The 27,983-nt window shown below is 52.2% G+C and overlaps 2 protein-coding genes across 3 annotated transcripts in view; one reads left to right on the top strand and one right to left on the bottom strand.

Annotated features, from left to right (window-relative positions):
• Positions 1 to 20: 20 nt before the first annotated feature.
• TULP2 (TUB like protein 2) lies at positions 21 to 17,632 on the bottom strand. Its single transcript, XM_064380773.1, has 14 exons — positions 17,201 to 17,632; positions 15,357 to 15,415; positions 13,798 to 13,849; positions 12,556 to 12,682; positions 12,200 to 12,264; positions 11,492 to 11,663; positions 11,124 to 11,288; positions 9,019 to 9,140; positions 7,411 to 7,722; positions 5,193 to 5,305; positions 3,454 to 3,568; positions 3,276 to 3,374; positions 1,005 to 1,176; positions 21 to 183 (listed from the first exon to the last, which is right to left on the bottom strand). The coding sequence occupies exons 1-14, from the start codon at positions 17,630 to 17,632 to the stop codon at positions 50 to 52; spliced, it is 2,139 nt and encodes a 712-aa protein (XP_064236843.1). The 3' UTR covers positions 21 to 49.
• NUCB1 (nucleobindin 1) overlaps positions 17,143 to 27,983 on the top strand; it is a 25,709-nt gene continuing 14,868 nt past the window's right edge. Inside the window, exons 1-4 of one of the 2 annotated variants that reach the window (XM_064381060.1) lie at positions 17,143 to 17,248; positions 17,664 to 17,809; positions 20,697 to 20,804; positions 26,519 to 26,651. In XM_064381060.1, the coding sequence (XP_064237130.1) occupies positions 17,675 to 17,809; positions 20,697 to 20,804; positions 26,519 to 26,651 (376 nt within the window). In that variant the 5' untranslated portion in view covers positions 17,143 to 17,248; positions 17,664 to 17,674. Of the gene's footprint in view, positions 17,249 to 17,307; positions 17,538 to 17,663; positions 17,810 to 20,696; positions 20,805 to 26,518; positions 26,652 to 27,983 lie in introns of those variants that run through there. The other variant, XM_064381061.1, reaches the window with a different exon arrangement.

Below are 27,983 nucleotides of genomic sequence, written 5' to 3'. Positions count from 1 at the left end.
GGCACACAAGCTGGTAAGGGTATGGTATTTTATATGGTATTTTATTTTGCTACTCAACGGCCAGCTTCACATTAAAACTGGACAAGCATATGGCAAAGGCCTGGAGCGGGCTAAGCGGGAAGCCGAAGTCCATGGTGAATGTGTCTGGGGCCACGCGGCCAAACTGGAGCACCAGACGTTCCGCTGAGAAGGAAATCAGGAAGGAAGCCTTAGCCAGACCCTCTTATCTCCCACCTTTGAGAACTAAGACTTCCAGGCTGGAGTGCAGTGGCGCAATCTTGGCTTACTGCAACCTCTGCCTCCCAGGTTGAAGCAATTCTCCTGCCTCAGGCTCCCAAGTAGTTGGGATTACAGGTGTGTTCCACCACGTCCAGCTAATTTTTTTATTATTAGTAGAAACAGGGTTTCACCATGTTGGCCAGGCTGGTCTTGAACTGCAGGTGATTCACCTGCCTCAGCCTCCCAAAGTGCTAGAATTACAGGCGTGAGCCACCACACCCGGCCAAGAACTGAGACTTTTTTTCTTTTTTGAGTTGGAGTCTTGCTCTGTTGCTCAGGCTGAAGTACAGTGGCACCATCTAGGCTTACTGCAACCTCAATCTCCTGGGTTGAAGCGATTCTCCTGCCTCAGTCTCCCAAGCAGCTGGGATTACAGGTGCGCACCACCACACCCACCTAATTTTTGTATTTTTAGTAGAGACACGGGTTTCACTATATTGGCCAGGCTGGTCTCGAGCTCCTGACCTCGTGATCAACCCGCCTCGGCCTCCCAAAGTGCTGGGATTACAGGCGTGAGCCACCACACTCGGCCAAGAACTGACACTTTCAAGAGGCTGAGAGGGGGCCTTTACTAAGCCAGAAAGCTTGAGGGCTGTGTAAACTAGAATTCCCAATAGGCTTTGCGATAGCGTGGCATCTGTCCTGCCTAGAAAAGCGCTCAAGTGATTATGGGAAATGTAGTTCTCTTCCATTCACGCCCTAACCCCACCCCACCAGGAGCTCACGGTCTTTGGGATGCATGATCTGGAAGTTCTTGACCGAAGTCATAGTAACTCGACCATGGAAATCGAGCACAAACACACGGTTCTTGTGGTTCCACGACGGGGTTTTGTTGTGCAGCACAAGCAACCCTTGGTTGTCCCCACGTTGGATGCGACTCAGTAGCGACTCCTGTTCCTGGAAGGTAAAGAAGGGGCTGTGGTTTTGTCAGACGTTTTAGAACCAGAGCAACTCCATCTTGAACACAGGCTGGGTAAAATGAGAATGAAACCTGCTGGGCTGCATTCCCAGGAGGGCAGGCATTCTTAGTCACAGGATGAGACAGGAGTTTGACAGGACTGGTATCACAAGATACAGGTCATAAAAACGCTGCTGATAAAACAGCCAGTAAAGAAGCTGGCCAAAACGCACCAAAACCAAGATGGTGATGAAAGTGACCCTGGTCGTCCTCACTGCTCATCATACACTAATTATAATACATTAGCACCGGGCGCGGTGGCTCAAGCCTGTAATCCCAGCACTTTGGGAGACCGAGGCGGGTGGATCACGAGGTCAAGAGATCAAGACCATCCTGGTCAACATGGTGAAACCCCGTCTCTACTAAAAATACAAAAAATTAGCTGGGCATGGTGGCACGTGCCTGTAATCCCAGCTACTCAGGAGGCTGAGGCAGGAGAATTGCCCGAACCCAGAAGGCAGAGGTTGCGGTGAGCCGAGATCGCGCCATTGCACTCCAGCCTGGGTAACAAGAGCAAAACTCCGTCTCAAAAAAAAAAAAAAATACATTAGCATGCTCAGGTCAGGCATCATGGCTCATGCCTGTAATCCCAGCAGTTTGGGAGGCCAAGGTGGGCGGATCACTTGAGGTCGGGAGTTCGAGACCAGCCTGACCAACATGGAGAAACCTGGTCTCTTCTAAAAATACACACTTAGCCGGGTGTGGTGGTGCATGCCTGCAATCCCAGCTACTTGAGAGGCTGAGGCAGGAGAATCACTTGAACCCAGGAGGCGGAGGTTTTGGGGAGCTGAGATTGCACCATTGCTCTCCAGCCTGGGCAACAAGAGTGAAACTCTGTCTCAAAAAAAAAAAAAAAAATTAGCATGCTAAAAGACATTCCCACCAGCACCACGACAGTTTACAAAGACCATGGCAACCTCAAGAAGTTACCCTGTATAGGCTGGGTGCTGTGGCTCACACCTGTAATCCCAGCACTTTCGGAGGCTGAGGCGTGTGGATCACCTGAGGTCAGGAGTTTGAGACCAGCCTGGGCAACATGGTGAAACCCCTCCTCTACTAAAAATACAAAAATTAGTGAGCATGGGGGTGCGTGCCTGTAATCCCAGCTACTCCAGAGGCTGAGGTATGAGAATCACTTGAACCCAGGAGGCAGAGTTTGCAGTGAGCCAAGATTGCACCACTGCACTCCAGCCTGTGCGACAGAGTGAAACTCCCTCTCAAAAAAAAAAGATATAGTCTAAAACAGGGAGGAACCCTCAGTTCCAGGAATTGCCCACCTTTTTCCCAGAAAACTCATGAATAATCCACCTCTTATTTAGCATATAATCAAGAAATAACTACAAAAATTGCCAAACAACAGCTCTCAAGGCTGCTCTGCCTATGAAGTACCCATTCTTTTGTTTCTGTCTCTTTTTTTTTAGACAGAGTTTCACTCTTGTTGCCCAGGCTGGAGTGCAATGGCGCGATCTCAGCTCACCACAAACTCCACCTCCAGGGTCAAGCGATTCTCCTGCCTCAGCCTCCTGAGTAGCTGGGATTATAGGCATGTGCCACAACGGCCAGCTCATTTTGTATTTTTAGTAGAGATGGGGTTTCTCCATGTTGGTCAGGCTGGTCTCGAACTTCCAACTTCAGATAATCCGTCCACCTCTGCCTCCCAAAGTGCCGGGAGTACAGGTGTGAGCCACCATGCCTGGCCTCTTTTGTTTCTTCTCTAAGAAACTTGCTTTCACTTGAATCTGTGGACTGGCCCCAAATTCTTTCTTGCCTGAGATCCAAGAACTCTCTCATGGAGTCTGGATCAGACCCCTTTGTGCTAACAGTTTGTTAACCTACCATGAATCCTTTTTTCTCCGGATGCAAACGTTTTGAGTCTCTAGTCTTTACTCCCTGAGACACGGAAGTCTAAGAAAGTCCTTCAGCCTTCATATGAGACATGCAACCCACTGGCCTCCTCTTCCTCCTCCTCTGGGATCTAGAACTCATCCCAGCCCCTTCTCCTCCATTGACCCAGAGATTCCCGATGTTGGAGACTCACCGTTAGTGGCTGGACACTGATGATCTGGTTCTGGCTGTCGGTTTCTGGGAGAACCACAATCATTTCCCGAGGTCCCAGGAATCCCAAGGCGTTGGTGTCCTGGGTATATTATATCCCAGTTGGCCTGGTTCCTTCTTCCCACCATCCTACCCCTTTCTTTTGTACCCAGGACACTCACATAACACACAGCCCCCAGCTCCCGTCTGATCCGGGCAGTATCCCTGATTAAATGCTCCCGGTCAGGATTCACCCCGTTGTCAAAGATGGTGAACTTGGTGCCCAAGGCATTGGATCTGCTCCAGGAAGGGAATGGATAGAATTAAAATAGTCACTCTTTGAGTGTCACTCATCACATAGACTTCCCTGCAATCCCCTATGTCAAAGCCTATATCTGAATGTCTAAGAATTCTGTTCCTAAGCCAGGCACAGTGGCTCACACCTGTAATCCCAGCACTTTGGGAGGCCAAGGTGGGCAGATCACCTGAGGTCAGGAGTTCGAGACCACCCTGGTTAACATGGTGAAACCCGGTCTCTACTAAAAATACAAAAAATTAGCCGGATGTGGTGGCAGGTGCCTGTAATCCCAGCTACTGGGGAAGCTGAGGCAAGAGAATCACTTGAACCCAGAGGTGGAAGTTGTGGTAAGCCAAGATCTTGCCATTGCACTCCAGCCTAGAAGACAGAATGAGACTGCCTCAAAAAAAAAAAAAAGAAAAAGAAAAAAAAGAATTGGGAGTCAGAGGCAGGAGGATAGTTTGAACCTTGGCAACAGGGCAAAACTCCATTTCTGCAAAAAATAGAAAAATTAGTGGAGTGTGGCCATTTGCACCTGTGGTCCCAGCTCCTCTAGCAGCTGTGGTGGGAGGACCACCTGAGCCCGAGACAGGGCAGCAATGAGCTGTGATCATGCTACTGCACTCCAGCCTGGGTGACAGAATGAAACCCTGTATCTAAATAAATACATAAATAAGTAAAAAGAAATAAATAAATGAGGCCGGGCGTGGTGGCTCACACCTGTAATCCCAGCACTTTGGGAGGCCGAGACGGGCGGATCACCTGAGGTCGGGAGACCAGCCTGACCAACATGGTGAAACCGTCTCTACTAAAAATACAAAATTAGCTGGATGTGGTGGCACACGCCTGTAATCCCAGCTACTCAGGAAGCTGAGGGAGGAGAATCACTTGATCCCTGGAGGTGGAGGTTGCAGTGAGCCAAGATCACACAATTGCACTCCAGCCTGGGCAACAAAAGCGAAACTCTGTCTCCAAAAAAAAAAATTCAATAAATGAAACAATCATGTTCCCGGCATCCATGGTCCCAGCGCCCCCATTTCATGGGTGAGCCATGTATTTTATTTAGCCTCCCTATTTTATTTAAAGGGCCCTTTAAGAACTCTGTTTTGTTTTTTTTTTGTCAGCCAGGCTGGAGTGCAATCTCTCGATCTCTGCTTACCGAACTTCTGCCTCCTGGGTTCAAGTGATTTTCCTGCATCAGCTGCAATTATAGGCTTCCGCCACTATGCCCAGCTAATTTTTGCATTTTTAGTAGACACGGGGTTTCACCATGTTGGCCAGGCTGATCTCAAGCTCCTGACCTCAAGTGATTAGCCCACCTCAGCCTCCCAAACTGCTGGGATTACAGATGGGAGCCACCACGCCTGGCCTCTCTCTTGCATCCTATTGGATGCAAGAAATCACACATTCCAGGCCTCTTCTCTCACAGAAAGTTAGGAGTCTCAGTCCCTTGCCTCTCAAGAAGTCAAATGCCTTAAATGCCAGCCTATGTTCCAAAGCATTCAGTTCTTCTGGTCCCTGAGCAGATGGAAGGTGTGCTCTGTGTCCTGTTGGAAAATGGAGTCACCCTGTCCCCAAGTTCTCTGCCACCTGCTTCTCATGACATGTCAGAGCTCTGCCCACCTGACTTTGCCCACAAAGTTGTCACCATCCCGAGATAGGTCTGTGGGATCCAGGGAGATGAGGTAATTAGAAGTTTTGCTCCTTCTTCTCTTTCGCCCAGCCAGGAGGAAGTGCTATGGATGAGAAGAATGGCCCATTAGAACGGACTTCTGGAGGCCAGGCGTGGTGGCTCATACCTATAATCTCAGCACTTTGGGAGGCTGAGGTGGGCAGATCACTTGAGGTCAGGAGTTCAAGACCAGCCTGGTCAACATGGTGAAACCCTGTCTCTACTAAAAAAAAAAAAAAAAAAAAAAAATAGCCGAGCATGGTATTGTGTGCCTGTAATCCCAGCTAGTAGGGAGGCTGAGGCAGGAGAACTACTTGAACCAAGGGGCAGAGGTTGCAGTGAGCCGAGATCGAGCCACTCCAGCCTGAGCAACAGAGCAAGGCTCTGTCTCAAAGCAAAAATTAAAAAAAAAAAAAAAAAAAAAAGGGACATCTGTTAGCTGGCTAGAGCCATGGGTCCAAAGACAAGGAAACACCATGTCCCATGATGGAGGAGCCAGTGATGGCACAACAAGCTTCTCAAGACTTACTGGGCAATGTGGTTCTCACTGAGGGAAGCCATCAGCTGAGTCCTGAATGGAAGCTTCCTGTCTTAACATCTCTCCCTCATTCCCTCCGCCTGTGAGTCCAGGGTTGAAGCTGAGCCCAGGAGGGATCTGACTTTGGAGAATGGGGAACACCCTTCCCTGCGATATTGCAGCAGGACTTTGGTAGGCGTTTCATCTGGGAAAAATGAGTTTGGCTCTGAGTAGGGAAAAAAAGCCTCTTTCTAGGGGGAGAGAAGATACCCGGAGGAGAGGAACCCATATTTAGGGGGTAAAGGCCAAGGCCGGGAGAGTGGCTCAAGCCTGTAATCCCAGCACTTTGGGAGACCGAGGCGGGTGGATCACGAGGTCAAGAGATCGAGACCATCCTGGCCAACATGGTGAAACCCCGTCTCTACTAAAAAATACAACAAAAATTAGCTGGGTCTGTTGGCTCGTGCCTGTAGTCTCAGCTACCCAGGAGGCTGAGGCAGGAGAATTGCTTGAACCTGGGAGGCGGAGGTTGCAGTGAGCCGAGATCATGCCACTATACTCCAGCCTGGCACCTGGCGACAGAGCAAGACTGTCTCAAAAAAATAAACAGAGGGTAAAGTCCAGATTGAGAGGGGTGTGGCTTGGCTCTCCATAGGAAAATCCTTGAGTGGAGGGGCCTAGTTGCTAGGGGCAGGACTTATCTCAGGATAGGGTGAGGCCTGATAGCTGACAGCAAAGAGCGCTCAATGAGGGTCCAGACTTTTTTTTTTTTTTTTGACACAAGGTCTGGCACAATCTCTGCCTCCTGGACTCAAGCCATACTCCCACCTCAGCCTCCCAAGTAGCTGGGACTACAGGTGGGCACCACCACGCCCAGCTAATTTTTTTGTTTTTTCGTATTTTGTATTCTGAAGACAGGGTTTCACTATGCTGCCCAGGCTGATCTCGAATCTGTCAGCTCAAACGATCAGCCTGCCTTGGACTCCAGAATGCTGAGATTACAGGCATGAACCACCATGCCTGGCCTTTCTTTTTTTCTTTTTCTTTTTCTTTTTTTTTGAGATAGAGTTTCGCTCTTGTTGCCCAGGCTGGAGTGCAATGGCAAGATCTCGGCTCACCTCAACCTCTGCCTCCCGGGTTCAAGAGATGCTTCTGCCTCAGCCTTCCAAGTAGCTGGGATTACAGGCACACACTACCACGCCTGGCTAATTTTTTTTGTATTTTTAGTACAGACTGGGTTTTTCCATGTTGGTCAGTCTGGTCTCAAACTCCTGAGCCCAGGTGATCCACCCACCATGGTCTCCCAAAGTGCTGGGATTACAAGCATGAGCTACCGTGTCCGGATTTTTTTTTTTTTTTTTTTTTTTTTTTTTGACACAGAGTCTCACTCTGTTGCCCAGGCTGGAGTGCATGTCGCAATCACGTCTCACTGCAGCCTCGAACTCCCAGGCTCAAGGAGTCCTCTCACCTCAGCCTCCCGAGTAGCTTGGACTACAGGCGCATAGCACCATGCCCGGCCAATATTTGAATTTTTTGTGGAGACTAGGTTTTGCCATGTTGTCTAGGCTGATCTTGACCTAACTCACAAAGGAGTGGAATTTCCCCTGGGAGGTGGGGCTTACTCCCAAGGCTGCTGGGCCAGCTGACTGCACCTTCAGCCCGTTGGGGTTCTCCAGGTAGAGGTAGTAGAGGGGGAACAAGCCCTTGTCCACGCCGCGGTTGTCGCGGTTGATGTAACACTGCATCCTGATGCCCTGGAGCAACGGCCGCAGCACGTAGGCTTTCATGTCCTCGCCCAGCCAAGGGCAGGGGGAGCTGATTGCAAAGGAGGCTTCGCAATTCATATGGTCGCCACCCGTGCCGCCCTCGCCTTTCAGGGCCTTGGACAACTCTTTGTTTATTGCTGCTGAGGAATTCGTCCCTGTAGATTCCGACGCCTCTATCTTCTTTTCCAAGTCTTCTTCCTAGCCCGGGCACCAAATTCAAAGTCGAGGAACAACCGCACCTGCAGCCTTGCTCACTACTGACTGGCCATCCCAGACCCACAGTCCCGCCCCCTCCCGCCCACGTTTCCTGCTTATTGGTCAAACAGCTCAGACAGCCCATCCAGCCACACCCTCCAATGTTAATTGGCCAGTCGATTGGCTTTCCTCGGCAGCCACACCCACTGCACCTGCTGATTGCAGAATTCCTTTGAAAGCACGGCCCATTTCGTTAAACGCTGTTGGTTTCATCTAGATAACATAATGCAGGCCAGACCTTCCCCCAAGAGAAACCATACTGCACTTTCACCGACACCAAAGTGAGTGCCAATTGGCCCTTTTCTTTCTTTCTTCCTTTTTCTTTTCGTCTTTCTCTTTTCTTTTCTTTCCTTCTTTCTCTCCCTCTCTTTTTCTCTCTCTTTCTTTCTTTTTTTTTTTTTTTTGAGACGGAGTCTCTGTCACCCGGGCTGGATTGCAGTGGTGCAATCTCAGCTCACTGCAACCTCCGCCTCCCAGGTTCAAGCAATTCTCCTGTCTCAGCCTCCCAAGTAGCTGGGATTACAGGCTCGCACTGCCATGCCCGGCTAATTTTTGTATTTTTAGTAGAGACGAGGCTTCACCAAGTTGGCCAAGCTGGTCTCGAACTCCTGACCTCAGGTGATCAGCCTGCCTTGGCCTCCCAAAGTGCTGAGATTACAGGCGTGAGCCACTGCGCCATGGACTGTATTTTTTTTTTTTTTTTTTTTTTTTTTTTGAGACGGAGTATTGTTCTGTTGCCAGGCTGGAGTGCGGTGGTGCAATCTCGGCTCACTGCAACCTCCGCCTCCTGGGTTCAAGCAATTCTTCTGCCTAGCCTCCCGAGTAGCTGGGACCACAGGCGCACGCCACCACACCCAACTAATTTTTGTATTTTTAGTAGAGACAAGGTTTCACCATTTTGGCCAGGCTGGTCTCGATATCCTGACCTCGTGATCCGCCCGCCTCGGCCTCCCAAAGTGCTGGGATTACAGGCGTGAGCCACCGCGCCCGGCCTCATGGACTGTATATTAATGGCCATGCTCATATCAAGTCAAATCCTCTAATCTGATGAATGGTACACACACGCACACGCGTGCGCGCACACACACACACACACACACCACACGAGTCTCTGCTAGATTAATCACCACCAGAAAAAAGAGCTTCTGATTGGGCAGCAGAATTTTAGCTCCACCCTCCCCAGAGGTCTGAGCCTAGCCCTCCTCTTCCTACATCCTGAGGGGCTGTGACTCTTCCCACCTTTTGGAGGGCCAAGTTTTCATGTCCCCGGTCACTATCCATTCCAGTGTTTGGTCCCATTTTGGGTGCCTTGTATGCATGTCCGACATCCTGGGATTCACTCTCACCCTCTGCTCGGGTCCCTAAGGGATGGAAGAAGCCAGGACTAAGCTCAGGACAGCTGGGTTCCAGGAGTGTGGGACATCATCAGTGCTAGCTAGAGAAGGCCAGAACTCCTGGGTTCTCAGTCCCTGTTCATTACTCAGCGACCTCACTTGCAAATCCTCCTCCTCCCCCAGGTGCACGGAAGTCTATGAGGGCCAGAGTTTCTGACTACCCTGGGTCTAAGGACAGGGAGGGGTTAGGGTCTTCCCTTTCCTTTGTCTCAGACAAAGCATCAGAGACTGAAAAGCTAAGATGGGGGAATGGAGTTTGGGGTGATAAGAGTTCTGTCATTGAAATCATTGACTGTCTCATGAGAATAAAAAAAAAAGTCACCACAATGGAATATTATAAGGGAATAAAAGGAATAAAGTAGTGATAATACTACCACACGGATGAATCTTAAAAATTTGTTAGGTGATAGCCAGGCCTGGTGGCAGGCACCTGTAATCCCAGCTACTTGGGAGGCTAAGGCAGGAGATTGAACCCAGGGAGTGGAGGTTGCAGTGAGCCGAGATTGTGCCACTGCACTCCAGCCTGGGTGACAGAGTGAGACTCCGTCTCAAAACAAAACAAAACATATACAGGTGAATGAGGTGAACGAAGATATGTGGTGGCTCACACCTGTAATCCCAGCACTTTGGGAGGCCAAAGTGGGAGGATCACTTGAGCCCAGGAGTTTAAGACCAGTCTAGGCAACATAGAGACACCCCATCTCAAAGAAAAAGAAAAAAATGAATTAAGGAAAGAAGCCACACAGTGTATGATTCCATATAGTGTATGATTCCATTTGTGTGAAATGTACAGAACAGCCAAATCTAAGAAGATAATGTAGATTGGTGTAGATTGGTGGTTGCTAGGGGTTGGGGAAAATGGAGAAGAGGGTGACTGCTAACTGATGCACCATTTCCTTTCTTTTTGAGACGAAGTCTTGCTCTGTTGTTCAGGCTGGAGTGCAGTGGCCTAATCTCAGCTCACTGCAACCTCTGCCTCCCGGGTTCAATGTCTGCCCCCTGGGTTCAAGTGATTCTCCCACCTCAGCCTCACCAGCAGACGGGATTACAGGCACATGTCACCACGCCCAGCTAATTTTTGAGATCAGGAGTTCAAGACCAGCATGGTGAAACCCCATCTCTACTAAAAATACAAAAATTAGCCAGGTGTGGTGGTGTGCTCCTGTAGTCCCAGCTACTCGGGAGGCTGAGGCAGGAGAATCTCTTGAGTCCAGGAGGTGGAGGTTGCAGTGATCTGAGATAGTGCCACTTCACTCCAGCCTGGGGGACAGAGTGAGACTCCCTCTAAAAAAAAACCCAAAAAGCTATTTACACTGCATTTATACTGTATTAGGCATTATAAGTTATCTAGAGATGACTTACAGTATATGGGAGGATATTCATAGTTTATATACAAATTTTACTCCGTTTTATATAAGGGACTTGGTCGTCTGGGGATCTTGATATCTGTGGGGTTCCTGTAACCAATCCCCTGCAGATACCGAGGGGTGACCATATACTAGAAACCATGGAATTGAAAACTTTATTTATTTATTTTGAGACGGAGATTCGCTCTGTCGCCAGGCTGGAATGCAGTGGTGCAATCTCGGCTCACTGCAACCTCTGCCTCCTGGGTTCAAGCGATTCTCCTGCCTCAGCCTCACAAGTAGCTAGGACTACAGGCGCGTGCCACCACGCCCAACTATTTTTTGTACTTTTAGTAGAGACGGGGTTTCACCATGTTGGTCAGGCTGATCTCGAACTCCTGACCTCGTGATCCACCTGCCTTGGCCTCTCACAGTGCTAGGATTACAGTTGTGAGTCACCGCGCCCCGCCGGAATTGAAAACATTAAATGGGTGACTTGTATGGTATGTGAATTATACCTCAATGAAGCTGCTACCTAAGAAAGAGGGAATTTGCTGCATGAACGAAGGGATCCCAGGTTTCACCCCAATGTCCCCTAAATTACCACGTAGTTGGCGGGGTTGCCAACACCTTCGTGGGATTATTGGAGTCGGTTTAAAAAGTGGGGGAGAGACGGAACCATTCTCCACGGAGACTTCCTCGAATTCTGAATTGGAACTGTCTGGGAGCAAGGAAAAGGAAGGGGACTGGAGACCAAGATTCCAGAACACTGAGTAAGGAAGGAGGGGAGGCTTGGATCCCTGCGTGCTGGAGGAGGCGGCGACTCAGGACTTGAACTCCTTGGTATGAGGAAGGAGGGGGTGCGGTCCAGAGCTCCCGAGTGCTTTGGACAGATAGAGTGAGGCCCCAGACTCCTGGGTTCTAGTGGGGGCGGAGTTCTGGGGTCTAGGCGGTCCAAGACCTCGAGAATACCTGCTTCTGTCCGCGGTGTCAGCGGGCCGCTCTGGCCGCTGCTGTCTCCACCACGGCTCACTGTGCCCACGGCACTGTGGAGGCCAGAGAGCAGGTGTGCCTCTGACAAATTCTTCAGGAAGAAAGGGTTCCCAAGGCCTGAGAGAAGGTACAGCGAACCCACAAAAATGATCTACAAATTCCGGTCCTCAACCACCAAGATCCACCCTGTCACTGGGCTCCCAAATATCACCCCCGCCGGGCGCAGTGGCTCACGTCTGTAATCCCAGCACTTCGGGAGGCCGAGGCGGGCGGATCACCTAAGGTCGGGCGTTCGAGACCAGCCTGACCAACATGGTGAAACCCTGTGTCTACTAAAAATACAAAATTAACTGGGAGTGGTGGCACATGCCTGTAATCCCAGCTACTCGGCAGGCTGAGGCACGAGAATCGCTTGAACCCAGGAGGCGGAGGTTGCAGTGAGCCGGCATCGCTCCACTGCACTCCAGCCTGGGCAACAAGAGTGAAACTCTATCTCAAAAAAAAAAAAAAATCACCCCCAATTCGCGGACCACCCAAACCCTGAGACTCACCCAGATCCCAAACTGCATCCTAAGGCTCAAACAAGCACAGCCCCGCCGCTGGATTGTTGCGGGCTCCGCAGGTGAACGATCTCGCGCTGAGCTCTCGCAATGAGACCACGCCCCGCCCCGGACCCCTAGACCCCACCTCCGCAATCCCTTGGTTCGGGTGGAGGATGGGGTCCCGGCTCTCACAGGCTCCACCCCCGAGCTCTGCCAAGCCCAATCATCACATTCTCTTGCCCCGTTCACCTGCCATGCCCCGCCCCTTCGCTCTCTAGCCCCGCCCCGAACCCCTCCCTCACAGGTCCTGCCGCGGGGCCGCCACAATCCCTGTTCTAAAGCTCTCCTGGACCAAGGCCCACCCCCACCCACTACCAAGTCCCCACCCCAAGGCTCCACTAGGCTCCACCCTTCTTCCACTAGGTCCCGCCCACGGACTCCCACAGGCCCTTCCCCTCCAGACGAACGCCCCTAGGCGGAGCCCGAGGAGCCTTTGGTCACCTCTGTCACCTAAAAGGCTCTCTTCCCTCAGACACGGGCGACAATACCGCAGGGAAGCATCAGGATTGGCCTGAACCATGAGGAGCTCCTGGCGCTTCTGTCGCTGCTTCTTTTCAAACAGCCGCTGCTGGGGAAATGGGAGAGGTGGGCGTCGGGGTCACGGACCAGTTGGGAAGACTGGAGTGAGGGGGGCCTGAGGCAAGGGCTCGCATCGGCGCGAGAGTTCGTGAAACCCTTCCTCCACTGGGGCCCAGGTGTCCAGGTCTTCAGTCCTTCAGCTGCTCCCTCACTCCCCACTTGGACTGAGATTCGAGTCCTGGCACCCCGTCCCATCCTCCCCCAGGACCCAGGAGTCCTGCCCTCTAGAAGAATTGTTCCTGAGAAATTCATCACAAGGGTTTGTTTGCTTCTTTAGGACCCCCAATTCGTATTTTCTTTCCTTTCTTTTTTTTTTTTTCTTTCTTTTTTTTTTTTTTGAGACGGAGTTTCGCTCTTGTTACCCAGGCTGGAGTGCAATGGCGCGATCTCGGCTCACCGCAACCTCCGCCTCCTGGGTTCAGGCAATTCTCCTGCCTCAGCCTCCTGCGTAGCTGGGATTACAGGCACGCACCACCATGCCCAGCTACTTTTTTGTATCTTTAGTAGAGACGGGGTTTCACCATGTTGACCAGGATGGCCTCGATCTCTTGACCTCGTGATCCACCCGCCTCGGCCTACAAAAGTGCTGGGATTACAGGCTTGAGCCACCGCGCCCGGCCTTTTTTTTTTTTTTTTTTAATTTGAGACAGAGTATCACTCTGTCGCCCAGGCTGGAGTGCAGTGCCGCGATCTCTGCTCACAGCTTCCACCTCCCAAGTTCAAACTCCTCCCTCAGCCTCCGGAGTAGCTGAGATTACACCTCCTCCTTCAGCCTCCCGAGTAACTGGGATTACAGGCACCCGCCACCACACCAGGCTAATTTTTTTGTATTATTAGTAGAGAGAGACAGGGTTTCTCAATGTTGGTAAGGCTGGTCTCGAACTCCTGACAACAACTGATCCGCACACCTCGGGCTCCCAAAGTGCTGTGATTACAGCGGTAAGCCACCGCGCTGGGCCTCAAATTTCTATTTTCTCATTTCTCAATGGGAAAACTCCAGGATGAGAGACACTTAATACGGGCGGGGAGTCCTAGAGCAAGATCTGGTGGAGTGGACCCTGGAGAGTGGAAGAGTGCGAGTGGCGAGATTCCTGAGCACAATACCTGCTGTTCCAGCGTCTGCAGCCTCACAGCAGCCAGCTCATGCCCCAGGATGCTGCGAGAGACGCAGGCTTATGGTGACAGTTCACAGGGAACCTCAGTTGCCCGAGAGCCCCTCCCTCCCGCAACCTGCCCCTTGCCCAGCTTGGGTTCTGAGCACTGGTGAGGTCACAGAAGGTGCAGAATCTGAGCCTCCTCTATCAGTTATGGAGCCCTTTCTCCTGGCATTGGCCCTCAGAAGCCAAGCCCCAGAGATCCCAGGCCCCTCCTGTCTCAGGACTCAGGAGTCTGGGGCTCCCAACCCCTTCTCTTTCAGACCCAGAAGTCTGCACCCTAGCCCCCTCCCTTTAGGACACAGGAGTCCAGGTCCCCAGCCCCTTCCTGCAAGGCTGATGGTGCTGAATCTGCAAACATGGTTATGAGGCCAGAGCTGAGTGCATGGATGGAGTCCCCAGTCCTTTCCACCTCCACCCCTACCCATCTGTTTCCCTACTCACTCTCTCCTCTAAGTATCATTTTCCTGAGACATTCTGCAGAAGCAAGAATGAGGAGTCAGTATCAGAACCAACATCCCAATGGATCCTGCCCACCAACACTTAATCCTTAGCTAGCTTTATTTATTTATTGAGATGGCTGAGTCTCCCTCCATTGCCCAGGCTGCAGTGTAGTGGCGCCATCTCAGGCCACTGCAACCTCCACCTCCTGGGTTCAAGCAATTCTTCTGCCTCAACCTCCCGAGTAGCTGGGACTACAGGTGTGCGCTACCACGCCTGGATAATTTTTTTTTTTTTTTTTTTAGATGGAGTCTTACTCTGTTGCCAGGCTGGAGTGCAGTGAAGTGCTCTTGCTCACTGCAACCTCTGACTCCCTGGTTCAAACGATTCGCCTGCCTCAGCTTCCGGAGTCCCTTGGGATTATAGGCAGGTGCCAACATGCCCAGCTAATTTTTGTATTTTTAGTAGAGATGGGGTTTCACCATGTCGACCAGGATGGTCTTGATCTCCTGACCTCGTTATCAGCCCGCCTTGGCCTCCCAAAGTGTTGGGATTACAGGCGTGAGCCACTGCGCTCGGCCTGATCCTTGCCTTTAAATTTGCTCCTGGACCCAGAAAGCCCGAATCCCAGCACCCACTCCTGTCGGGATCGAGTTGCCTGTTTCCAGGTTCCCACAGAGGTCCACAAGTTCTCTTCTCTCTTCCCAAATAGCTAACTCTCCAGCACCCAGCATCAGCACTAAGGAATGTGTGCCTCAAACACCCAGCCCCCGGTAGTCTAGAACTCCACCGTCCACCTGCTTGGGATCCCAGAGACTCGTTCTCCCCCAGCAGGTGCCTGGAGAGGCTGCTCACATTGATGCCGCGGTACCTTGCCTCTTTGGCACACCTCTAAACATACCTGATCCTCTCTTTGGAAGCTGGGAACCTAATCTTGGGATATCTTGGAAGTAGGGAAGAGAAGAAAAAGGGCTCAGAGGGAGGGAGGATTACCCATGGGACCTGATCTGGTCGACTCCCTTCTGACCCTCCACTCTCCGCTTCCAACAAAATAATGAGCTCGGTCACCGATGCAGCCAGGCAACGCTGCTCTGGGGGTTCTGAACATGAATGACGTGTGGATGTTCCTTAAAGAGACAGAGACCTCATGGCCTCACTGTACGAATCTCGCTTATAAGAAACATAAAAGGCTGGGCGCAGTGGCTCACGCCTGTAATCCCAGCATTTTGGGAGGCAGAGACGGGGCAGGAAGATTGCTTGAGCCCAGGAGATCCAGACCAGCAACACAGTGAGACATCGCCCCTTCTTTCTTTCTTTCTTTCTTTTTCTTTTTTTTTTTAGACACCGCCCAGGCTGGAGTGCAGTGGTGCTATCTCGGCTCACTGCAACTTCCGCCTCCCAGGTTCAAGTGAATCTTCTGCCTCAGCCTCCCTAGTAGCTGGTATTACAAGCATGCGCCACCATGCCCAGCTAACTTTTGTATTTTTAGTAGAGACGGGGTTACATCATGTTGGCCAAGCTAGTCTTGAACCCTTCCCCCCTTGGCGGGGGTGATCTCCCTGCCTCGGCCTACCAAAGTGCTGGAATTACCCGCGCGAGCCACCGAGCCCGGCCTGACATCCACCTCTTTAAAAAAAAATTGTGAGAAGTGTGAAAGAATGTTTTTTAAAAAAGGCTAAAAAGAATTAAAAATTAGAATATTTGTGTATGTGTGTGTGCGCGTGTGTGTGTGTTTGACAGTTTTGCTCTTGTCACCCAGGTTGGAGTGCAATGGCGCCATCTCGGCTCTCTGTAACCTCCGCCTCCTGTGTTCAAGCGATTTTCCTGCCTCAGCCTCCTGAGTAGCTGGAATTACAGGTACACGCCACCACGCCGGGCTAATTTTTGTATTTTCAGTAGAGACGGGTTTTCGCCATGTTGGCCAGGCTGGTCTCGAACTCCTGACCTCAGGTAATCCTCCCGCCTCGGCTTCCCAAAGTGCTGGGATTACAGGTGTGAACCTCCGCGCCCGGCCCCCAAAATTAAAAAAAAAAAAAAAAAAAATAGCCGGGCATAGTACTGTGGCCTGTGGTCCCAGCTACTTGAGAGGCTGACATGGGAGGATTGCTTGGGCCCGGGAGATAGAGGCTGCAGTGAAAAGTGATTGCGCCACTGCACTCCATCCCGGGTGACAGAGCAAACCCTGACTCAGAAAATAACAAGAAAGAAATTCGGCCGGGCGCGGTGGCTCACGCCTGTAATCCCAGCACTTTGGGAGGCTGAGGCGGGCGGATCACGAGGTCAAGAGATTGAGACCATCTTGGTCAACATGGTGAAACCTCGTCTCTACTAAAAATACAAAAAAAAAATGAGCTGGGCATGGTGGCGTGTGCCTGTAGTCCCAGCTACCTGGGAGGCTGAGGCAGGAGAATTGCTTGAACCCGGAGGCAGAGGTTGCAGTGAGCCGAGATCGCGCCACTGCACTCCAGCCTGGCACCTGGCGACAGAGCGAGACTCTGTCTTAAAAAAAAAAAAAAGAAAAAGAAAAAGAAGAAAGAAATTCGTAAGGAAGGCTATGCAATTGCTACTACTCTTAACTTCGTGGGGCGAAAATACATAGAAAAACTACAGCTCCCAGGAGGCGAATGGGCCACGATGCCGGCGGAAGTTATTTTCCCCCCTGCCGGCAGGGAGTTGTAGTCCTCCTTGAACGCCTTCTATCTTTTTGCATGGCAGGAAATGTGGCGTCAAGAGGCTGGGATTCCGAGAAAGGAGGCGAGCGTTCACGAAAATGCGAGCGACTTCGGCAAGGGGCGGGGCCTCTAGGCCTGGATGAAAGGTATAGAGCCAGCATAGACCAATCAGACTTCTCCAGGGCGGGGTCGCTGTTGAAAAGTGGGCGTGGCCTAAGGGGGAAATCACCAAGAACGCACCGGAGGTCCTTGCCCGCCCTGGAAAACGCCCTCTGCGGTGAAGGAGAGGTTAGAGGCCAGGGTTCCAGACTCTTGGGTCCTAGGGGGGATGGGTGCCAGAGGGCTGGAAAACTGGGTCCGGGAGGAGGATGCACTGGGTGCCAGTACTTTAGGTCCTGGGAAAAGAGGAGGCTGGGACCCTGGACTCTTGGGTCTGGGGGAGGAGGAGGCCGAGATCCTGGATTCCTGAGTGTGAGGGAGGAAGGAGCGTGTTGGGAGCCGGGACTCCTGGGTCTGAGGGGCCAGACTCCTGTGTCGGAGGAAGGGAAGGCTGGAGGCCTGGAATCCTGGGGCCTGGGTAACGAAATGACTGTGTCTTGATTCTTGGAAGTGGGGGCGGCGCTGGGAGCGCGAACTCCTGGTTCCGGGGAGGAAGAGGCTTGGGACAGACATTATGCGTTATCCACCTCTCTATCCCCTACAGAGCACGCCGCCATGCCTCCCTCTGGGCCTCGAGGAACCCTCCTTCTGTTGCCACCGCTGCTGCTGCTCCTGCTTCGCGCTGTGCTGGCTGTCCCGCTGGAGCGAGGGGTGCCCAACAAGGAGGAGCCCCCTGCGACCGAGAGTCCGGTGAGTGGCCCTGTCCTGCTGTCCAGCCAGGTGGACAGCGGGAATTGCAGTAGGACTACAATTCCTGCAGACCGCCGTTCCCCTAGGGTGGATGCTCCAGTGACTCCCTGGCCCTACAGTTGTAGCTTTTCTTTTGCCTGCCATTCCTTCCAGCCGCAGGGGTTTGACTTGGTGAAAAACTGCAGGTCCCTGACTCTGAGGTGTGGAAAATCTGCTTCACTCTCCAATTAAACTTCTGGGTTGTTTTTGTTTTTGTTTTTTTGAGACGGAGTTTTGCTCTTGTTGCCCAGACTGGAGTGCCATGGCGCGGTCTTGGCTCACTACAACCTCTGCCTCCTGGGTTCAAGCGATTTTCCTGCCTCAGCCTCCTGAGTAGCTGGGATTACAGGTGCCTGCCACCAGGCCAGGCTAATTTTTGGTATTTTTATTAGAGACGGGGTTTCACCATGTTGGCCAGGCTGGTCTCGAACTCCTGACCTCCGGTGGTCTGCCCGCCTTGGCCTCCCAAAGTGCTGGGATTATAGGTGTGAGCCACTGAGTTTTGAACTGGAGAGATGTTAAGTCAAGAGCAAGGAAGAGAGGAAGTGAGGGGAAGAGCATACCAGGCAGAGGGAACAGCATGAGCAAAGGCCATGTGGTGGGAGAATGCAGAGCAAGTTGAGGACGTGGAGGAGGCTGCTGTGGCTGGAACAGGGAGAGTGAGGAGGAGAGAGGGAGATTATGTGGATCACGTGGGATCTTGTGAGACTTGGTAAAGAGGTAAATAATTTTTTTTTTTTTTTTTTTTTGAGACGGAGTTTCGCTCTTGTTACCCAGGCTGGAGTGCAATGGCGCGATCTTGGCTCACTGCAACCTCCACCTCCTGGGTTCAGGCAATTCTCCTGCCTCAGCGTCCTGAGTAGCTGGGATTACAGGCACACGCCACCATGCTCAGCTAATTTTTTGTATTTTTAGTAGAGATGGGGTTTCACCATGTTGACCAGGATGGTCTCGATCTCTTGACCTCGTGATCCACCCGCCTTGGCCTCCCAAAGTGCTGGGATTACAGGCGTGAGCCACTGCTCCCGGCAATAATTTTTTTTTTAATAGACAGAGTCTTGCACTGTTGCCCAGGCTGGAGCGCAGTGACAGGATCATAGCTCACTGCAGCCTGAAACTCCTGGGCTCACCTGATCCTCCTGCCTCAGACTCCCAAGTAGTTCGGACTACAGGCATGTGCCACCATGCCCAGCTAATTTTTTTTCTTTTTATAGAGACAGAGTCTCCCTGTGTTGCCCAGGCTGGTCTCAAACTCCTGAGCTCAAGCAATCCACCTGCCTCGGCTTCTCAAAGTGCTGGAATTACAGGCATGAGCCACCATGCCTGGATGGTTTTCTTTTTTTTTTTTAATTTAAATTTTTTTTTGGTTTGGAACACAGGGTCTTACTCTGTCACCTCGGCTGGAGTGAGGTGGTGTGATTATAATGCACTGCAGCCTCAGACTCCTGGCTCAAGCAATCCTCCTGCCTCAGCCTCCCAAAGCACTGGGATTACAGGCATGAGCCACCACGCCTGGCTTTCTCTCTTTTGTAATTTTATTTACTTATTTTTTTCTTTTTTTTTTTTTTTTTTTTTTTTTTTTTGAGACGGAGTTTCGCTCTTGATACCCAGGCTGGAGTGCAATGGCGCGATCTCGGCTCACCGCAACCTCCGCCTCCTGGGTTCAGGCAATTCTCCTGCCTCAGCCTCCTGAGTAGCTGGGATTACAGGCACGCGCCACCGTGCCCAGCTAATTTTTTGTATTAGTAGAGACGGGGTTTCACCATGTTGACCAGGATGGTCTCGATCTCTTGACCTCGTGATCCACCCGCCTCGGCCTCCCAAAGTGCTGGGATTACAGGCTTGAGCCACCGCGCCCGGCCCTTACTTATTTTTTTCAATTTATCTTACTTGCTTTTCACCACAGCTCTGGGAGGCAGAGGACATATTGCCTGTTGTATACATAGAAGAGCAAAGAAGGCCCAGGGAGAGTAAAGGGCTGCCCAGCTATGCATGACAGGGATGGCACCAGGAGGCCTGGGACTTTTGTCTGTGTTGTGGATAGGTGGGTGGGTGGGTGGTTAGATGGATGGGTGGGTGGGTGGATGGGTGGGTGATTAGATGGATGGGTGGGTGGGTGAATGGATGGATGGATGAATAGGTGGATAGGTGGTTGGGTGGGTAGATGGATGGATGGGTGGGTGGATGGATGGGTAGATGGGTGGATGGATGGATGGATGAGTGGGTGGATGGGTGGGTGGGTGGATGGATTGATGGGTGGGTGGGTAGATGGATAGATTGATGGGTGGGTGGATGGATAGATTGATGGTTAGATAGATGGATGGATGGGTAGATGGATGGATGATGGGTGGATAGATGGGTGGGTGGGATGGATGGGTGGGTGGATGGATGGGTAGATGGGTGGATGGATGGATGGATGGGTGGATGGATGGATGGATGGGTGGGTGGGTGGATGGATTGATGGGTGGGTGGGTGGGTGGATGGATAGATTGATGGATGGATAGATGGATGGATGGATGATGGGTGGATAGATGGGTGGGTGGGATGGATGGATGGGTGGGTGAATGCATAGATGGATGGATGGGTGGGTGGGTGGGTGGGCAGATGAATGGATAAAGGTATGATTCATGGCTTCACAACAAGTCGTGTCCACTCTGAGCATCCACTCTGAGCAGTATTGGGTTGGGTGTTCACTGATGTGATTTTCACTTCATCTTTGCTACAGATGTGGGAAAAGGGAAAAGCTGAGTCCCTTGGCAGCTGCCCCAGGGAGCAGGCCATAGCAGTAACAGCAGTGAGGGTTGGGGGGTGGGAGCAGGGGCTGCTATGTCTGTCCTTGTTGCCTCAGGACACGGGCCTGTATTACCACCGGTACCTCCAGGAGGTCATTGACGTGCTGGAGACAGATGGGCATTTCCGAGAGAAGCTGCAGTCTGCCAATGCGGAGGACATCAAGGTGCGGCTGCGGGCAGTGAGGGCTGTGGGAGGGGCACATGCTGGGAGGGCAGAGTCCAGGAGAGGACTGCTTTCTTCAAGGAGGCCGCATGGCTCCAGCTCTGCCTGTATTTGAGATCACCAAAGTGAGACTCAGGGAGAAGTTGCTTCTTGGGATCACAAGCTGGGAAGAGCTTTGGGGAACACAGGATATGTAGTTAGTGCAGACCCGCACGGGCAGACTTGCAGCTGCAGCTCTACCACTTCCTAGCTATGGGGCTCCCCTCACTGTGCCTCAGTTTCCCCATCTGTAAAAATGGGAGTCATCACAGAACCTGTCGCGCAGGGTTCGGATTTGGATTTTCCAAGGGAAAATGTGTAAAGGAAGGATTTTGGGGTTTGGAATTTCCAAAGGAAGATGTGTAAAGGGTTTGGAAGAGCGCAGTGACACTCCTTAGCAAGTGTTCTGGAAGGGTTGCTTTAACAGAATGCTCCTATGGTGCCTTCTACAGAGAAAGAATTCAAAATAAGGGAGGCACTAGTGTCCCTCACGTCTCTGTGGACTCCATGTCAGGCCTCTAGGAGCAATGTCATTGTCCCCATTTCACAGAGCAGGACACCAAACCCTGGTAGCAGGGCCTCTGCTTCTCGTGGGCCTGGGTCTCTCCTTAACTGGCTGAGCCAGAGCCCCAGCACCCCCACTCCCCCCCAGGAGAGCAGATGATGCAGAGAGTCCCCCATGGGGGACCGGGCTGCCTGATCCAGGTCCCTGTCCCCAGCCCCCAGCCCCCAGTTCTCCAAACACCTCTGCCCCCGAGGGGCCCCGGGCCTGGAACTGGTCATGGAAACTTCTCTGCACTTCCACTGCCCTCATCTGTCCCCATCCACCCAGCCTGGGATGCTGGACAGGCAGAGCCACTGAGTCCAGCCCTTTCCATTGTCCAAGCAGGGAAATTGAGACCCAAGAGACCACCTGGCTTGCCCAAGGTCATGTGCCTGGGAAGTGACATCAGAAACAGAGAGGCCAGACCAGACACGGTGGCTCACACCTGTAATCCTGGCCCTTTGAGAGACTGAGGCGGGCAGATCACAAGGTCTGGAGTTCAAGACCAGCCTGGCCAACATGGTGAAACCCTGTCTCTACTAAACACACAAAAAATTAGCTGGGCATGGTAGCGCATGCCTGTAATCCCAGCGACTCGGGAGGCTGAGGCAGGAGAATCGTTTGAACCCAGAGACGGAGGTTGCACTGAGCTGAGATTGTGCCACTGCACTCCAGCCTGGGAGACAGGGCGAGACTCTGTCTCAAAAAACAAACAGAAGCAGAGAGGCCAGTTAGGCAGGCAGGGAGCAGAGCGAATCAGGGCTGGGTCCATCTCAGCTCCACCCAATGGTGTGTTGAGCCGCCCTTCTCCTCTGTACCTTGGTTCCCCTCTCTGAAAATGGGCTAATATGTGAGTCTTCCCCATTGTGAGGACTGGTTGTGCAAATCACTGATAATCCATACTTTGAGAATGTGGCCTGGCTCATCGTAAGCCTGCAATATATGTCAGTTATCCTGGTAGTCAGTAGCAGTGACATCAGCCCGTTTTTTGTTTTGTTTTGTTTTGTATGAGACAGTCTCGCTCTGTTGCCCAGGCTGGAGTGCAGTGGCACCATCTCGGGCAATTGCAGCCTCCACCTCCCAGGTCCAAATGATCCTCCTGCTTTAGCCTCCCAAGGAGCTGGGACTGCAGGCACACACCACCATGCCCAGCTCATTTTTGGTTGGTTGTTTGTTTTATGTTTCTTTTGAGACGAAGTCTTACTCTTGTTGCCCAGGCTGGAGTGCAATGATACAACGTGGCTCACCACAACCTCTGCCTCCTGGGCGATTCTCTTGCCGCAGCCTCCTGAGTAGCTGGGATTACAGGCATGCGCCACGATGCCCAGCCCATTTTTGTATTTTTAGTAGAGATGGGGTTTCACTGTGTTGGCCAGGCTGGTCTCAAACTTCTGACCTCAAGTGATCCGCCTGCCTTGGTCTCCCAAAGTGCTGGGATTACAGGCGTGAATCACCATGCCTTGCCCAGCCCCAGTTTTGAGGTGCAGAGCAGGAAAGGGCTGTGCTGGGTCACTTAAGGGCTGGTGCAAGTTTGAGATTTGAACCCAGGCCCCAGGGACTCCCGAACTGGGAAGACAATGACACCAGTGTGGTCATCAGGCTAGAAACTGGCCTCGCATCCTCACTGTCCAGGGGACCTTGGGCAAGTGGCTTTTCCTCCTGGGTGTCAAGTCTTTCCAGTGAGTTGTGGGCCAGATTGGGCCAGATTAGAGGAGGCGTGTGACTGGCTTTGGTCACTCTGACTGTGACTTCAGTCACCTCACCCTGCTGCCTCTGCAAAGGCCGTGCCCCATGGGCAGGAGAGACAGATATGAGTCACATGTGACTGCAATGAAGTGATCTGAGCAAAAACAGACAGCAGAGGGCACTGGGGGAGCCCCAAAGAGGAACCGGGACCAGACAGAGAAGAAAGAGAGGGCTTCTGGGGAAAGGGTGCCCGGCTGGGGGTGTCTGTGATACAGAAGTCAGTGTACAGGGGCGGGGGGTGGCATTTCAGAATGCTGTGTGCAAACATGCAAGTACCATTTTTTTTTTTTTTGAGACTGAGTCACGCTGTCGCCCAGGCTGGATGCAGTGGCACAATCTCGGCTTAATGGCAATTTCCGCCACCTGGGTTCAAGCGATTCTCCTGCCTCAGCCTCCCAAGTAGCTGGGACTAGAGGCACGTGTCACCACACCCAGCTCATTTTTTTTTTTTTTTTTTTTTTGAGACAGAGTTTCGCTCTTGTTACCCAGGCTGGAGTGCAATGGCACGATCTCGGCTCACCTCAACCTCCGCCTCCTGGGTTCAGGCAATTCTCCTGCCTCAGCCTCCTGAGTAGCTGGGATTACAGGCATGCGCCACCATGCCCAGCTAATTTTTTTGTATTAGTAGAGACGGAGTTTCACCATGTTGACCAGGATGGTCTCGATCTCTTGACCTTGTGATCCACCCGCCTCGGCCTCCCAAAGTGCTGGGATTACAGGCTTGAGCCACCGCGCCCGGCCACGCAGCTCATTTTTTGTAAATTTTGTAGAGAAGGGGCTTCTTCATGCTGGCCAGGCTGGTCTTGAACTCCTGACCTCAAGCAATCCACCTGCCTCAGCCTCCCAAAGTGCTGGGATTACAGGCATGAGCCGCTCCCCCAGCCTGGTACATTTCACTTTGGTTGGTGATTCCTTATGACTGATATAAAGATGGGGATGTGGGGCCGGAGGGTGGGTGGGTGCCAACTCTTGCAGGGCTTTATTTTAGAGACAGGGTCTCACTCTGTTACACTCAGGCTGACATGGGGAGTTGAGTGGTACAGTCACAGTTCACTGTAGCCGCAACCTCCCAGGCTAAGTGGTCCTCCCACCCTGGCTCCTGATTAGCTGGGACTACAGGCAAGCGCCACCACGCCTGGCTAATTTTTTATTTTTATTTTTTTGAGACGAAGTCTTACTCTGTCGCCCAGCTGGAGTGCAATGGCATGGTCTCGGCTCACTGCAACCTCTGCCTCCCGGGTTCAAGCAGTTCTCCTGCCTCAGCCTCCCGAGTAGCTGGGATTACAGGCGCATGCCACCACGCCCAACTAATTTTGTATTTTTAGTAGAGATGGGGTTTCACTGTGTTGGCCAGGCTGGTCTCAAACTCCTGACCTCGTGATCTGTCCACCTCAATCTCCCAGAGTGCTAGGATTACAGGCATGAGCCACTGTGCCAGGCCAATTTTTTATTTTTTGTAAAGGGTTTCTCTACATTGCTCAGGCTAGTCTCAAACTCCTGGGTTCAAGCGATCCTCCTGCCTCCTCCTGCTTCCCAAAGGTTTGAGATTACAGGTGTGAGGCACCATGTCTGGCTTTGCAAGGTCTTGAGTGCTGAGCTAGAGGACTTTGTCCCTGGGAGGACTGGAGAGCCCTGGGAGGCTGTGAGGAGGAAAGTAGCTGGGTCAGCTCTGATTGAGAACCAGACACAATTCCAGGTCATGGTAGAGGCAGCTCAGAGAAGGCACTTAGCACAGTGTGTGTGTGAGACAGTTGGAGGTGAAGTGAGCGGTCTCAGGGGATTCTTTTTTTTCTTTTTTTGAGACGGTGTCCGGCTCTGTTGCCCAGGCTGGAGTGCAGTGGCCCTCTGCTCACTGCAACCTCCACCTCCAGGGTTCTAGTGGTCCTCATGCCTCAGCCTCCCAAGTAGCTGGGATTACACACTCATGCTACAACACCCAGCTAATTTTATTTTTTCTTTTTTGAGATGGAGTCTCGCTTTGTCGCCCAGGCTGGAGTGCAGTGGTGCAATCTCAGCTCACTGCAACCTCTGCCTCCCGGGTTCAAGCAGTTCTCCTGCCTCAGCCTCCCGGGTAGCTGGGACTATACAGGCGCATACCACCACACCTGGCTAGTTTTTTGTATTTAGTAGAGACAGGGTTTTACCATGTTGACCACAATGGTCTCAATCTCCTGACCTTGTGATCCGCCTACCTCAGCCTCCTAAGGTGCTGGGATTGCAGGTGTGAGCCACTGCTCCCAGCTGTAGGGTTTGTTCTTGCCGAGTTTAAAAGGAAGAAACTGAGGCCAACACAAGAAGATCCAATGTGAAGGAACTTATTCAGCCTCCCGGGCGAGGTTCTGCAGTCCAACAGGAGGGGCCGAAGAAGTCGCACAGACTCCTCTCAGACGTGGGGTTTTATAGGGAGTGAAGGAGCTCGATTGGTTGTGGGAGAGCAGGACTACTATTGGGTAAGGTTACAAGCCTTTGTTTGCATACAGGACTTGGCTGCTATTGGTTAGAATTACTCAGCTGCTATTGGCTAGAAAGACTCGGCTGCTATTGGCTAGAATCACAAGACCCCGCTTGCATACTGGGTTCTTTAAGGGAAAGCCAGGCTGTGCAAGAAGAGGAAAAGGGAACATGCTGGAGCATGTCCGAGCTTTCGGAAGAAAGATGGGGGGGTTGTGCGTCCGAGCTCCCGGCGAGGCAGCCGGCCTTACACCAAGCCCAGCTAATTTTTTATTGTTTCTAGAGATAGGGATTTGCCATCTTGCCCAGGCGGGTCTCAAACTCCTGGGCTCATGCGATCCTCCCACCTCAGCGTCCCAAAGTGCTGGTATTACAGGCATGAGTCACTGCACCTGGCCCTAAACATGTGATTTGTTGAATAATGGGACATGCAGCAGCAAAGGTGGGCAGGGCTTTGAATGCCAGGCTGAGGGGCTGGGACTTGTCCTTCTTGGCGACTCTGAGGAGCTGTATGAGCCTGGGGCAGGGCCGGGCGCGGTGGCTCACACCTGTAACCCCAGAACTTTTGGAGGCTGAGGCGGGCGGATCACCTGAGGTCAGGAGTTCGAGACCAGCCTGGCAAACATGGTGAAACCTTGTGTCTACTAAAAATACAAAAATTAGCTGGGTGTGGTGGCAGGCGCCTGTAATCCAGCTACTCAGGAGGCTGGGCAGGAGAATCTCTTGAACCAGGGAGGCGGAGGTTGCAGTGAGCCCAGGTCGTGCCACTGCACTCCAGCCTGGGGACAGGAGTGAGACTTTGTCTCAAAAAAAAAAAAGACTGGGGCATGAGAAAGCTTGTAAGAAGCTGTCAGAGAAGATAGAGAGCAGGCCTAGGCCACCCGGCATGCCCCGTGCCAGGCCCCCAGGCTGACCAGGGTCTCCTCTCCTCTCAGAGCGGGAAGCTGAGCCGAGAGCTGGACTTCGTCAGCCACCACGTCCGCACCAAGCTGGATGAGCTCAAGCGACAGGAGGTGTCGCGGCTGCGGATGCTGCTCAAGGCCAAGATGGACGCCCAGCAGGAGCCTAGTGAGCAGGGGCAGGGCGGGAGGGCCAGGCAGGGAGGGGTGGGGAGGGGTGTCCTCGCTCCCAGCCTCCTGATGGTGGTGTGCTGGGCAGGCGAGGCCTCCCTCCCTGCTGTGAAATGTGCATGGGAGATTGCATGACTTAATACTAACACTGTAATGTTGTTTGTTTATATTCTGCTTCCATTTGTTGTTTTTAAAAATTCTTATCAGCCGAGCGTGGTGGCTCACGCCTGTAATCCCAGCACTTTGGGAGGCTGAGATGGGCGGAACACCTGAGGTCAGTTTTAGACCAGCCTGACCAACATGGCAAAACCTTGTCCCTACTAAAAATACAATATAATAATAAATAATAAAAATCATTATCACAGCCAGGCGCAGTGGCTCATGCCTCTAATCCCAGCACTTTGGGAGGCCGAGGCAGGCAGATCACCTGAGGTCAGGAGTTTGAGACCAGCCTGACCAACATGGCAAAACCCCATCTCTACTAGAAATACAAAATTAGCCGGGTGTGGTAGCACGTGCCTGTAATCCCAGCTACTCGGGAGGCCGAGGTGGGAGAATTGCTTGAAACTAGGAGGTGTAGGTTGCAGTGAGCCGAGATTGTGCCATTGCACCTTAGCCTGGGAGACACTGTCTCAAAAAAAAAAAAATCCTTATGGCCAGGCACAGTGGCTCATGCCTGTAATCCCAACACTGTGGGAAGCCAAGGCGGGTGGATCACTTGAGGTCGAGCATTCAAGACCAGCCTGGCCAACATGGTGAAATCCCGTCTCTACTGAAAATATAAAAATTAGCCAGGTGTGGTGGCTGAGCCCGTAATCCCAACTACTTGGGTGGCTGAGGCAGGAGAATTGCTTAAGCCCAGGAGGTACAGGTTGTAGTGAGATGAGATCATGCCACTGCACTCCAGCCTGGGCAACAAAGCAAGACTCTATCTCAAAAAAAAAAGTCACTATCATAATTCATAATTAGCCAGACACGGGGGCTCGGGCTGATAGTCCCAGCTACGTGTGAGGCTGAGGCAGGGTGATCCCTTGAGCTGTATCAGCCCGGCCCCGCCCTTTCCCTGTGCACCCTGACCCTAACAGCATTGTTAGAAATTGCTGGAGGGCAGCCTCGAGACCTTTGCCCGTTCACCCCGCTGTCCTGTGACATTCCTTCTCGGGGCTCTTTGCCTGGTCAGTGGAGCTTCTGTCTCGGCTGGAGTATCACCTCCTCAGGGAGCCCCCCGCCCACCCACCCCAGCTGTCCTGCGTGAAGGAGCATCCATTTATTTGTGTCCTTGGTATTCTTTTGTCCACCCCTTGGTCGCCTATTCTGTCTCTCTAGACTG

This window comes from Aotus nancymaae, unplaced genomic scaffold, assembly GCF_030222135.1.
Source record: "Aotus nancymaae isolate 86718 unplaced genomic scaffold, 86718_ANA_hifiasm-v0.15.2.pri h1tg000028l, whole genome shotgun sequence".
In the NCBI taxonomy this organism is placed as follows: Eukaryota; Metazoa; Chordata; class Mammalia; order Primates; family Aotidae; genus Aotus; species Aotus nancymaae.
Note: the sequence above shows the minus strand (reverse complement) of the source record. Positions and strands in the feature narration are given on the sequence as shown.

Coding starts and splice junctions, on each gene's coding strand:
- TULP2 (XM_064380773.1), bottom strand. CDS start 17,632: ATGTCTGTCCCAAGCCTCTTCCTCCCCGGAACCAGGAGTTCGCGCTCC. Junction 13,850..15,356: donor AGCGTTGCCTGGCTGCATCG/GTGACCGAGCTC, acceptor CGTCTCTCGCAG/CATCCTGGGGCATGAGCTGG. Junction 9,141..11,123: donor GCAACCCCGCCAACTACGTG/GTAATTTAGGGG, acceptor TCCATCCCTTAG/GGACCCGAGCAGAGGGTGAG.